The following is a 13,218-nucleotide window of genomic DNA, read 5'->3' as shown; positions in this document are numbered from 1 at the left end:
CATGTTTAAAGGTAAAATATTTAATGTTTATTTTACAAGTTCAGCACAGTCATTCTGTTCATTTATTTATTTGAATTGCTGTAGGTCAGTGCCACGTTACAAGCTTCAGGGACCTGCTTAAGGTGGTCTAGCATTTTCAAAAAAAAAAAAAAAAACATTCTCAACCAGGAAAAAAAAAATCATTTCAGGGCATTTCAGCACCTTCAAAACAGCGCAACATGCAAATATGCCATCTATCTAGAAGCTCAATGGCTCAAGGGTAATATATAATTTATGGCTTTTTAAAAGCAAAAACAAAAAGTGCATCCAACACAAAAGTTCAATTCCAGTCCGTGATAATGCATTATTTGTCTAAAGAAGTCTTTGTCCTCCTCGTTACTCCAAACACTAGTTATACTGCAGTTTCCAGGTGCCCTGCCACTGTGTTCACAGGACGTCCAGAGCTAATGTTGGGTCCACAGGGCTCATCCTAATGATCCACAAGGACATTTGTGACATTTCTCCCTTCAATAAATATGACAGCTTCTCTTTCCAAAGGTTAGAAGCCACTGCAAAAGATGTGCCCGACCCAAAGCTCAACATGTTTCATGAGTCTGGGACACAAAGGTATGTGTTTTTTTTTCTCAGTATGTTTTGTCCTGTGAGGCTCTCACCCAATTCGGGGTGCCAACTGAGTCATTATCTGGGTGCGTAGTCATAATTAGTTGGCGCACTTGTTGCAGAGTACATGTTGGCTGTGGCTGGGTTCATGTGAGGGTGGTAACCGTGGCCTCTTATGCTCGGTGAGGGATACGGGGATGGTCTGGTTTTGGCTCCCAGATAGTGTTCATAGGTGGTTGGGTACTTGTATGGATGATGGTGCAAGGTGTCTGGGGGTTGGGGGTGTCCATCTAAGCGTAGTTCATGGGGTGGGGTGCGATGGCCGGCTGTGAGGGGCACAGTGTGTAGGCCGCCAAGGACCGGAAGGGCTGGGCTGAGGACTCGGGACATCAGTTGGTGAGCGGGGTCGGAATGGAGGGGGGTGCCGCTGGGGTCACGCTCATATTCTCGCCTGCTGTCTTCTGTGTTCAGGGCAAAAAAGAGAGAATGTAAGATTTTAAGGCAGGACACTACAGGCAAAAACATTGGTTTTTTTCATGCATTGGTCAATTTTAAGGCTGTTTGGCTTTTTGTAACATGTTGTTTCAGACTAGTGGAAAGAAAACATCTAAAATTCACGTTTATTGGGGGTTTAAATTTCAAATTCAGTATGTATATTTAAAGGCCTTTTCTCAAATTATTATTATTATTATTTTCTGAGACAGGAATCTCTACTTCAGTAGCACCAAAAGAGTTTTCCAATCAATGAAATTTTGAAGTTGAAAATAAATCAAGTATGATTTACAAGAAAATACTATTTCAGTTTTTCTACTTCAAAATGTCATTTAAGTTCAATGTTACTTTCAGTTTCTTTGTCATTGTGAAATTTACTAGCAATTTCTAAGTGAAAATTGTTTCTACACCAAATTATTTTCAGTGTATATTCTGAATGTTTATACAAAGGGCAGCATATACCTGTACAACATTTTATGTCTAAAAATATGGTGATTTTTTTTTTTTTTTTTCATGGCTGTTGACAGTATTTTCTGATTTGTGATGTGATTAAAAGAGATATATCCAAAACCTTTAACTCTGTTATGTGAACAAAATTAGACAGTATTCAAAGTTCTGTTCTGGACATGTACTGTATCAAATTCTCACATTTTAAGAGATTTAAAAAAAAAAAGTGCATATGTAAGCAATTTCTTAAACTTGTAATACAAGCAATGTTTGCAATTCTTAATGTAATCAGTCAACTGGAGAAGTATGGTGATATCTATTAGTAAATTTTTTACCCTATTCACCTGCGGTATCTTGCCTTAAAATATGATATGGTGAATTATAACCAGGAGTGAGTCATCGTGGATATGTTATTTTTGGGATTATTTTGCACAATCCAACTGTTGATTAGAGGCCTGTTTGTGTACAGATGCACAGTTTTGAATGGCTCTTTACCAAATGTAAGTAGCCCTGAAAATGAACTCAGGGACCTGAACTGTAAAGAAAAAGTGGTGTAATTTAGTTAGTTTGTGAAATGAGATGTGCTGTGGTTGATTGGCAGGATAAGTCATAAGTGTCCTTCAGACAAAGAGGCGAATTCTCACAGGAAATCGTTTTACACAGAGCACAGGACTGAAAAATCTCAGTCTGAGCATGTCCTCCAGGCATGCAGCTGTTCAAACCTTTGTGTATTGAAATTTGCAGTGCTCAACTAGACAAATGTAACACTTTTGGCCAGTGGAACATAGATGTTGAGAAACCAAACAGACTGGAGCCATTACTGGACTGAAAATCCTAACTGCCTTTATTTGGGCCTGTTGCTCATTTCTAGTGAATTGGCTTTTACACAGTAATCACAGCTGAGTACAGTTTAGTGTTTATGAATGTGAACATACATTCCTGTACAGACTGTTTGATCCATAATGGATTTAAATGTGTAATAGGCACACAATATTATCCATACAGCAAATGTGACCATTTGTCTTGTCATATTGAAGAAATGTTCATTTGTAAACAAAGAATATTGTTTTAAAACACTTTTTTTGTTGCAAAATGAGATTTTGTTAGCTGTTTTTTTAAGACATTTTTTTTTTTGGTTATTCTGTGGGGGAGAGGACATGGGGTTCCTGGTTCGAGCAAACGCACTCATGATTTGCAGAGAGCCCGGCCTGTGATTCCTGGGCCTGAAAAGCAGGCAAGATAAAAATCAGTGACATGCACTGGAATGCATTGTTTTAGTCTGTTTGAATAAGTGGGATGTCTGATAGAATTCTGGCAAAAATAAAAGTCTTTCAGCTTAATTATTTTGGCATTTTATACATATGCAAACATGTATATGTGTATGTATATATATATATATATATATATATATATATATATATATATATATATATATATATATATATATATATATATATATATATATATATATATATATATATCTCTCTCAAAATGTAACAGTAAACCCCTGATTATATAAGACAGCAATTTAGAAGTAAAAAGAAAGGTCATTTTACTGTATAATTTTACTGCATAAAAAATGTTCATTATATTTAACAAATATATATTCATCATTATTTTTATGGTAAAGTTAACAAAAACTTACAAATAAACTTACTTAAAATACAATTATGCTACAAATTCAGTGTTCATGCTACAATTGCATACAATTATGCTACAAATTCAGTACCTATCTGTATGTTTGTTATTTCGTCATTGATGTGCATTTGATTGTTGCCCTTATAATATTTTCTATACAATTTTTTTTTTTTTTTTTTTTTTTTAGTTAGTTAAACATAAGCAAAAATGAAAAACTCACCAGTCCTCCGGATCACAGTCTCTGAAGCCCTTGGCAAACGGATTGCTGGCGATTTTCAGTTGTGTTATCTGAGAGGAAGAGAGTGAAAACATGAATAATGTGGGGATGCCAAATGAACACATTCGGGTATTGACCTCCAATATTGTTCACTTATTTTTATTCAGACAATGAAATTTGTTTATACAGGTAATCATTTCTCAAAGTCCTTTCCAGAGCTTGTGTTAGTATAAGGCGTTTTTTAAATTGTAAACTCATTTTTCTGCCATGTTACGCTTCAATTAATCGCGTAAACACAATGTTAACGAATGTGCGGTATTCCTGAAAGGGCGTAGACACTCGACGATTGTATTTATATTAACAATAACACATTTCAACATTTATTTGGACACAGATTGGAAACTATTTATGTTAAATATGAACGCGCGAGCTCGATGGAAAAGCGCTCGATGAAGATGTGTGCGTGATTTTCCGGAATGAGTTGAAAAACAAATGTAAAGCCCGCGGTGAGAGTTTGAGATCAAGAGGTCAAACTGATAGAAGACAGAGCAGGAAAGACGGATGAAAAAAGAAGAAGAAAAACACTGGACAGCTGCGCGAGAGCATAAGTGACACCGCAATCTTTATTCAGCGTTCAACTATAGTCAAGTGTATCGTTTTCAATTTTATTTTAATTTAGCTTTTTATTAAAATGATGTAGAAATTATTTATGTGTTCAGTGTAATTAGAACTGTGTGCTAATTAAAAAACAAAGGTAGTTTGAGATAACATGGAAATTGTAGTAGCCTATTAAATTTAAGTAGCCTATTAAATTTAAAAGTCAATTCTAAAATATTCTCATGAAACTCTAATTTATTTCTGTTAGGATCGTGCTTTTAGTGTTTAATGCCACATTCGAAAATAAAGTGGCATGATTCAAGCAATAGATAAATATAGCAATTAAGCAGGCTATATTTAGGATTTCCCCGTAAACATAAACCACTGGTGGGTCTTTAATTGTGTGATTATAAACAGTGGGCATATGTGACAACAGGAAGGTCTTACTAAAAAGCAGTAATTAGTGTCAGAGCTGAGCACTTACTCTGTGGTTTTGATACGCTGTGACGGCGGTAAATCTGGTCTCCTCGAAAACAAATGTCTTGTAATTTTCCTCGGCGTATTTCTCACTGTCTTTCCTAGGATCCACGTAGACCACGTGGAATCTGGGCTGGTATCTGTGCATTGAGTTCAGTATGATCTGCAAACGCAATAAGTAATTAAACATGGTTAAAAAAAAAAGTAAAAATTAAAAATATCAGGCACCAGAGCAGCCAGAATCAGCGCTCCGTTTGGGAGCCGCGGTTCACGCATAGATATAAACTTCTTATTTGGCATATTTAGGTTACTTCACATTAATGCATAAAAAAGGAAAATAAAATAAAAAATATATATATATATTAAAAGTGCTTTGTTAAATGTGGGAAATCTAAGAAGCAATCAATCGTAGACTATAAATAAACATCAAAAATTAATGAGGACATATTACGCGTTTCCCCTGCTCAGTTGTGTCGTTAATTATATAATTATAACGTCCAAAATATGTATGTAATTATTTCCACTGCAACATTACTGTACAAAAATAGTGATATTAAATAGGCCTGCTGCCTTTAAATGTGCAGATTTGTCACAGGCGTAATATTTGGAATATTTGCTCGTTCTTCCACTGGTCTGTGCTGTTTTCAAATAAATATGAAAGATGACAAACTACAAATATCTCAAAACTTTATTTGTATTTTTTTTAAGTAGGTATCCGTTTAAAAAACTAACACTTACATGTCCGTTGTCGTCCAGTAGGTTGTTGGTTAGTTTTAGTTTATCGAAGGAAACGATCTGTTTCATCCACTGCGCTCCTTTGGCAGGTGAGTCCGGGTGATAGTGCACTCTTCCTGGAGTCGCTGGATCAGCTTTCCCGGCCACCAGCCACGATGAACTGTGGAAGGCATACCTTCAGTATAGAGAAAAGAGTAAAGAGAATGAGTGCTCCATTTGGGACAATTGGGCTCTTTTGGTAACACTAATACTATTTACTATAAATATGAGTCACTAAATATAATTAAAATTACATTATGCAACGCAACGTTGAATTGATTTTTTTTGTTTTTTATTTTTGATTTTGGTGTTTTGTGTTGTTTATGTATAGTGTGCGGTTGGGTATGTGCCCTTGGCACTTAGGTTTATGGGATACCTGTATCGTTTATCATCCACTGGTAGGAAATCCATCAGGAGCATGTAATCTGCCATTGGGTCCATTCCAAATATTTTGACTTGAAATGTAGGAAACATTCGTCTGAAAAGGAGAATGCAGAAGTAATCAGTTTGTTATATATTCATGAGTAAACAGTCTGCTGCGTTTTCTATTTATGGAATCAATTTATGTAAAGCCTTCTCTAACTGGACTCTTTAAATTGTGACGCCTAACTATTTTTGTGCCAAAATGCTACTGACAAATTGGAATGTAGCCTACAAATCATGCGTTCGTTTTATATTGACTCCAAACTTTATATACAGTGTTAGGCCTACTTTACGCGCGAGAATTATTTCCAGCACAAGTCACAGTGTTTCCCTCTCTCTCTCACACAGACATACACAGACCTGCGCTCAAGGATGCAATGGTCGATTGTGCAGAATAAACACATAAGAACGCATGTTGTGTTCAAATGTGAGTCCACAAATACATTATTCTGAACCCGTATAAGCCCCTCTGTATGCAACCTTCTGAAGGCACACCACATGCTGCATACCAGTGAAAGTGGTACTGAGATCATTGTTCATTGGACGTGAATGTCTTTTCTCTTTTCAGGGCGCTAGTTGTGGATAGATGAAGCTAAAGTAGCTTTTAAAGTGGCTTTCCTTAGATCCAATGAAGTACATTTGGAATGACAGATGACCTTGAACACACACATAAGCGCACAACCAGTTAAACATATTTGCTATTAACCATTAGCTGTTAAAATTTTTGCTGCTGCTGCTGCTTTTTTTAAATTACAGTTTTCCCTTAATCTTCCTCTTTTAGCCGCATCTGTCACTGTTATGCAGAAGGTCTTTATGAATATAGGCCGCAACTTTATAAAGGTCATCTTGCTAAATAGAACTAACGATTATATTCATAAGTAAATTTGTAAAATTATTAAAATGTGTCTATTCCATATGCCACCTTGCAAATAAGTGTATAATAGTTATACATAATGCATTTAAATTAGGATCAATATTAATACGCTTATAGCCCTTAAAGAAAAACACACTGATTTTGCAGATTGAAATGGTACTAGTCTTATCATTTACTTTGAAATAAAATTAATGTTTATGAAATATATAGTTACCTAAAATTGTGACAATTATATTTGGACATTTGGGCATATTTGGATATTTACCTTCTAAATTTGTTTTTCCTCATACTTGGACCAGATTTCCTTTTTCTTTTCTTTCCTTTTTCGTTTCTTTTAAATTAACAGCTTTGCTTGTCTGTTTTGCTCAGTATACACAATATATAAAAAATTATTTTAAAAAAATCCACTGAAATTGTATTAAATTAATTAAAAATAAATTGTTGCTAAAGTTACAGTGATAAGTTAGCTGAAGTGGCATTTTTCGACCACTTTTAATTTATTCCGGCCTACTGATGAAAAAATAATAATTGATAGGCCTACATCATAAAGTCATATAAAAGATTGGGTAAAATATGGCAGAAATTGTGAAAAACTAAATTAATGTAATCAGAATGTTACTGTCGGAAAACATGACACTTAACATCTTAAAATATATACTTCTCTAATTGGAAAGGATAGTGACGTCAGCTGATGCGTTGTGGAAAAAAAATAAGAGAAGAAAAAAAATCTGTGCTAATGTTTGAGCCATAGGGCAAATTTGACTAAAATATTATTAGAACCTTCCGGGCTTTGGGAGAAAAAAAAATCTAATTTGATGTGCAAAAATATGTCTAGGGTCTGTATAATATTAACAGATTTATGGCGGTGTTCGACAGACTATCAGAATCAGAAAAGTTTAATTTGCTTGCGCAATACAAGTATTGTTTACGATGCATGCAATATTATTCCCTATTGAACTGCTCCGACTTTTAGTAGGCCACAGCAGCTGCAAGAAATTAACAAAAAACTAGATGAACGGTGCTTCTATTGGTTTAGTGACCTCATTGTCATTAATATGCAGTTGCAATGCTTCTAAAATAATAGAGTAGTTCAGCTCACTTTGGCTTTCCCAACGTTGTTTTTATTTAAAAGATCATTTACTGATAGAAACGGACCTTAGAACATCAAATTATAATACTCCCTATAGTGTGAATTTGTATCTCTCTCTTTTCTCTCTCTCTCTCTTCTCTCTCTCTCTCTCTCGCTCTCTCTCTCTCTCTCTGTGTGTGTGTGTGTGTGTATACGCTCACGCGCATTTATCTTAGTCTCCTAGTGTGTATATATTCATTTATTTTGCATTCATTTGATCACGGTCTGCTTTCCACGAAGTAAATGCAAACTAAAGCTTGACATTCACCTGAATAAACAGACCGGGCTATAAAAATAAGACACTATAGCTATGCATATGCTAGTGAAATAATGGTGAAAGCCAGGCAGGGACCCTTTAGCATACAGGTGAGCTAAAAGAGTACTTTATCTCATGCTATCTGTCTTATCACTCTGTAAATACACACAATACTGTTTACTCTTCATTGTAAATGGCCATGATTGTGCTAAGCTAATGCACTGTTAAGGGTATTTATTCAGAATCGGACCTATTGAACTTCCTGACAATAAGATGATAAATGTATCTTTCCCGTGCAAAAAGTAGATTTTAAGATGTCTTGAGTTGCTCCAAAAAGTTTTCAATATTATTCTTTAACAAACGATATATAATGCTTACCACATCAGTAGTTCAAGTACATTGATGATTGAGTTTAACATTTCAAACTACTAAAATGTGCATGCAATTGTATGTTAAGCATTATAACGTTTGTCATTGTTAAATTAAAAATTACTAAAGTAGTTTCGTATGCATAAATGTCGAGAAATTGTAGGCCTATTTAAAAAAAAAAATAGATGTCAGATTATCTCAAAATATAATGCTTAACGCATCAGTAGTTCAAGTACATTGGTAATGAAGTTTAATTTACATTTCAAAACTACTATAATATACATTTAGTTGTATGTTAAATATTATACGACGTTTCGGTGCTAAATTAAAAATTACTTTAGTCTCTTGCATTTTTCTGTGCATAAATGCCGAGAAATTGTATTAAAAACAACAACTAGATGTCAGATTTTCTCAAAGTTCAGTATAGAAACTCACTGTGAACTCACCTCCCAGCTTTTGTGACAATCATTTCAGTCCCAAGTTGATTAAATTCATCCCAGAGCGCCTTCATTTCCAACTGTACATTAATATTGGCTACTTTAGGGTTCTTTTTCACCAGCGTTTTGTTCGGCGTTGAGCTTGACGACGACGAGGAGCAGTTGGACGTTCCGGAGTCTCCCTGTGCCGGGGCCTGGGCTGGGTTGGATCCGGAATAGCTGTAGCCGTGCTGGGCAGCCGGGCACGGCTCAAACTGGCTTTCATGATGGCTGTAAGGATCCCCAGGGGAAGGAGAGAGATGGTAACTCCCGGGCGTATTGAGACTGCTCAGGCTGCTGGTCGTGAAGGCTGCAACATCGCAAAAATGGGACAGCTGCGTCAGCCACGGGCTTGATATTGCTGAAATCATTCCAAAAACTGGATTTACAATTTGCGCAGGACTCGAGTTCAAAAGCAACAGTATGCAAGTGAATGCAATATGTTCGCCTATGAATTTCAAAGAGAAAGTAATTTCACGATGTCCCAAGTGATAGTGTGTCGCGTATCGTATGAGTGAATCCAAGAACTAAAAGAACGATGGTCTCCTTCTAGGTTAACACATAGTGCCTAGATGAATGAGTTGACACGAAAAGCCGCGTTAGAAAGGTCTTCTTTTTCGCTGAACCTGTAAAAACGCCTTCCTAAGTAGCTTCGTATTGATTAGCGATGATCTAAACCTGTGCGTGTTCGCGCTCTGTTGTTTTCAAAGGCTTGCGCGCTGTGAACTGTTCCAAGCGGCCTCTGTCCTGCCCCTCTGCTAAACTGAAATCCAGACTTCTCTCTTATCTCTCGCATAGGGCCTCCCCTTTGCGATAAAACCGGTTCTTATTTCTATTTAGATAAGGAACTGCAGGTAATGTGCCTTTCCTCGCCTTGGGACGAGACTGATTGACAGAGAAGTGCGCCCCTTATAATGGGCTTTCCGGCACCCATTTACTTTTGGATAAGTGTATCGCCCACACCGCCCTCCTCTAACAATAGAATGGTTAGCTGGCACGACAGAGAGTAAACATTTTTTTTTTCTTTTTCCGCAAAGCGAACAAACACCCGCGCAACACGGACAAACAACTAATGTTGCGAAGGAACGACTACCCGGTCCATTTCTAGAATGCTATTTCCTTTTGTTCATAATTTTGCCATTAGTTTTATCCGTGCCAACGCTCGTCTGACAGGCTCATCCTTGGGTTGGAGGTGGAATCTGAATTTCCTAGATTTCTAGGACAGTTTGTAAGCTTCGGTTTGCACTGCACGTACTTAATGAATGGTTTATGTCATTTGAGGACCATGCAGTGACTAGTCTGTTTTACAAGTTGTATGTGTAACTTATGAGAAATTATTTGCACTTCTGGCTATTGCACAAATTAGTGCGCGAAAAGGTACGCGCGGCGTTTTATTTGTTCTGTGCGTTGGGCACAAATAGGCAACATGCTGTGTTGTTGAATATGTTTGCAATACTGAAATTCTTGTCTTTGGCATTAACTGAAAGTTTCTCGCGCGCCCTGGGCGACGCGAAAGTGTTAAACAAACCGCGCGAGCCCGACAAATCACAAGGTTATTGTCAAGATCGTGCCCGTACCTTCCATCTCCCGCGTGACAGTGCTGTAATGCATTTTAATGGATCTGGAGCAGTTTTGCACCACTTGCTTGTCCAGGCTAGTGGCGTGTTTGTCAAACGTTGTGTTTCCTGCTTGATCCCTCGCTGAAATCAGACGGGCAATACTGAAAGCATTTGCCTTTGGAGAAAGGGGACTACTGTCGTCCATAAGCGAGAAACCGAGTCAAGGAACACCGCTTCCACCCCCTTCCGAACTACTCCATGTCGACAACACAGAAAGTACACACAATAACTCGAAGTACACGAAGTTGCATTCTTTGAGAAGTGGCCTGTTGGCGATGTTGGTGCTCTCCACTGTTTTCAAAACAAACTATTCCCACGGAATTTGCTCTGCTTTATATGCTCCAATTAAAAGATCTGCTCGAACACGTTCGGCTGTATTAAAACATTGCGCTTCCACACAATTGCGCTTCAAAAAAAATAAAAATGTTTTATTAAATGTTTTCGTCTGGGTGATGTCATTAGGGCTCGCTGGAGAAGAGCTACTGCGGGAGAGAATGTCAGAAGCGCGAGCTCCACGCCTCCCGTGCACGGTTGAAAAAACGTGTGCACGCTCTCCACGGGATGTTTTATTTGAAAAGGACCTTGTCAATCACTGTACCAAATTTGAATTCACTGGCAAGAAAAAAGGAAAAGAAAAAGAAAACGTCACGAGGATGTCCTGCTGTAATTTTACAGCAAATTATATGTTGTGCTATTTCCCACAGGTAGTGGAGAGAACATTGCACGCACAGACGCTCTGAACTATATACACCAAAGAACTGCACACAGACACTCTGATCTGCTTGCTAAATGAATCCAGCTTAAAGCGGTTGACCTATCAGTATCATTCAGCAAAGGTTTTTCAGTGGTTCTTTGCAACATCTTAGGCTCAATCTATAGTATTATTGAGCTGCAGGCTGCTTTATGCTCCTTTAAAGATTCTTGATGTTACATTATAGGCTCTTCGCCATCATGTTGGATTCTGGGATTTAAAACGTTTTTTTATATATAAGGGAGTTGCACTGTAGCGTCTGGGTGTAAACATTTTTGTTTGTTTTCACATTTATTTTTTAAAATGCATGTGGCTGTTTTAATCATTTAATCAAGGTTTTTTTTTTTTTTTTTTTTTTTTTTTTTTTTTTAGGGCAATGCCCTTATACACTAATGATACTTTTATAATGTTTTTGATTTTTCATTTATTCAAAATGACAGCTTTTATTTAAGTGTTTTCGAGGGCGTTAGTTAAAAGGCGTGCAGAAATCATCACAATAGTCCAAAGTCAATATAAAATAATTCATTTAAAAATTACTCGAGTACTAATCAGCCAAGGCAATATGTTAGTGAAATATTTTTTTTTGCAAATCATTCAGTCGCCATCCAAGTTTATGCATCTAGACCCAAGTGCACGTGGAGTGTATCGCGTGGCTTAGGCTCTTTACCATTCTCTCTGGTGCTATACAATATCTAACTGGTTATCGGCTTATCAAGGTTCATAATTAATGAATAGAAACAAAAGTTATGTTTTGTTGACCCGCAGCGATAGCAACCGGATTGAATCTAATTTACACTCGGGCGATTGAATAACAGGCAAAAGCAGCGGGGCACTAATGAGATAACCTAGTTAACGACACCACTGTTTTCACTTCAGCTTAACACTATTTGTTTTTGGATTTTTATCTTACGCCTAGCATGCTATCGGCCGTAAATAAACAAATGTTACTTTTTTTTTCTTCAGGATAGATTCGAGGTGTGTGTGGGCCTTTCATTCAAAAAAATATTAACAATTATAGTGTTAAAAGAAACTTGCATTTTATTGGTAACCTTTCTGGTCGTAGCCTAATTCCAAAGGTGCATTGACATCCACTTTAAATTTCCCTTATTATATTCTTTTATTTACTACTAATTTGGACCATTTGCATGATTTGATGAATTATATTTGACTTAAAAATCAAATCGTTAAAGTCTGAAAGATTAGGCTAAGTGTAATATTTCTGCATCATTTGAAGGCTATATACACAGCAATAAACCAGAAAACGAAATTGTTGCATTGGTGATTCATCCCTCTATTTGACGTAGTTATTTATTTCTCTTTTTTATTTGTATTTGTAGGAATGGTTACAGTGATTGTTGTTTTGTGCAAGATCAAGCAGCAGACGTGCGTAAGTATTTCCTTCTTTTATCAGATGCGTCTTTTGATTCCAGGTCACTTCATCACTGTCAAGTCGGAAGCATCCTTTGTAAATACTCAGGTGATAACAGACACAATTCAGAGCTTGATAAAAGCTGGACGGACCGCAATGTTGCCCAACGGAAAACAGCATTTGCGCAAGGAAAAATGCATAAGTTGCATATTTAAATAACAGGTACTCATAAAAATAAAAATGTGTCATGTGCAGATTTACTGTGCAGATTTTAAAGGAGGCTTGGAGGCTTCTTTGTTGTTGTTATTATTATTCTTGTGTTTGCAAGCTCACCATATTTTTATCCATTTATGCTTTGGAAATTATGCTTTAATAGTTGTTGTTATTATTATTCTTGTGTTTGCAAGCTCCTTTTTATCATTATGCTTTATGTTTTTCTTTAAATTTGTATTTTATGTTTTTTTTATTTGTTGTATTCTGGAAGTTATGTGTTTAGTGGTTGTTGGAGTATAACATAAGCTATGTTTTAGTAGAATCATTAATTTGTGGTTTGGATGCCGTTTTCAAGGGAGACGCATTTCCTGTTTTGTCTCTCACCGGTGCCTTTCAGAATCTACCAGGTGTGTGTATTTTCTTTCTGCATATACCGTATTACATCTAAAGTAGAAGCCATTTCACCTCAAGACAGAATAAAATAAGATAGAAAGCCA

At 36.6% G+C, this 13,218-nt stretch overlaps 1 protein-coding gene across 1 annotated transcript; it reads right to left on the bottom strand.

The window, feature by feature from the left end:
• On the bottom strand, positions 1–10,782 carry tbx1 (T-box transcription factor 1). The gene is given in 8 exon segments (XM_042753404.1): positions 1–1,061; positions 2,662–2,762; positions 3,398–3,465; positions 4,476–4,631; positions 5,207–5,378; positions 5,619–5,720; positions 8,740–9,079; positions 10,347–10,782. Coding segments are annotated over 8 exon segments (1,509 nt in total). The 5' UTR covers positions 10,534–10,782; the 3' UTR covers positions 1–678.
• Between the last annotated feature and the right edge of the window lie 2,436 nt (positions 10,783–13,218).

The sequence above is a fragment of the Cyprinus carpio genome, chromosome A5 (genome assembly GCF_018340385.1).
Source record: "Cyprinus carpio isolate SPL01 chromosome A5, ASM1834038v1, whole genome shotgun sequence".
In the NCBI taxonomy this organism is placed as follows: Eukaryota; Metazoa; Chordata; class Actinopteri; order Cypriniformes; family Cyprinidae; genus Cyprinus; species Cyprinus carpio.
Note: the sequence above shows the minus strand (reverse complement) of the source record. Positions and strands in the feature narration are given on the sequence as shown.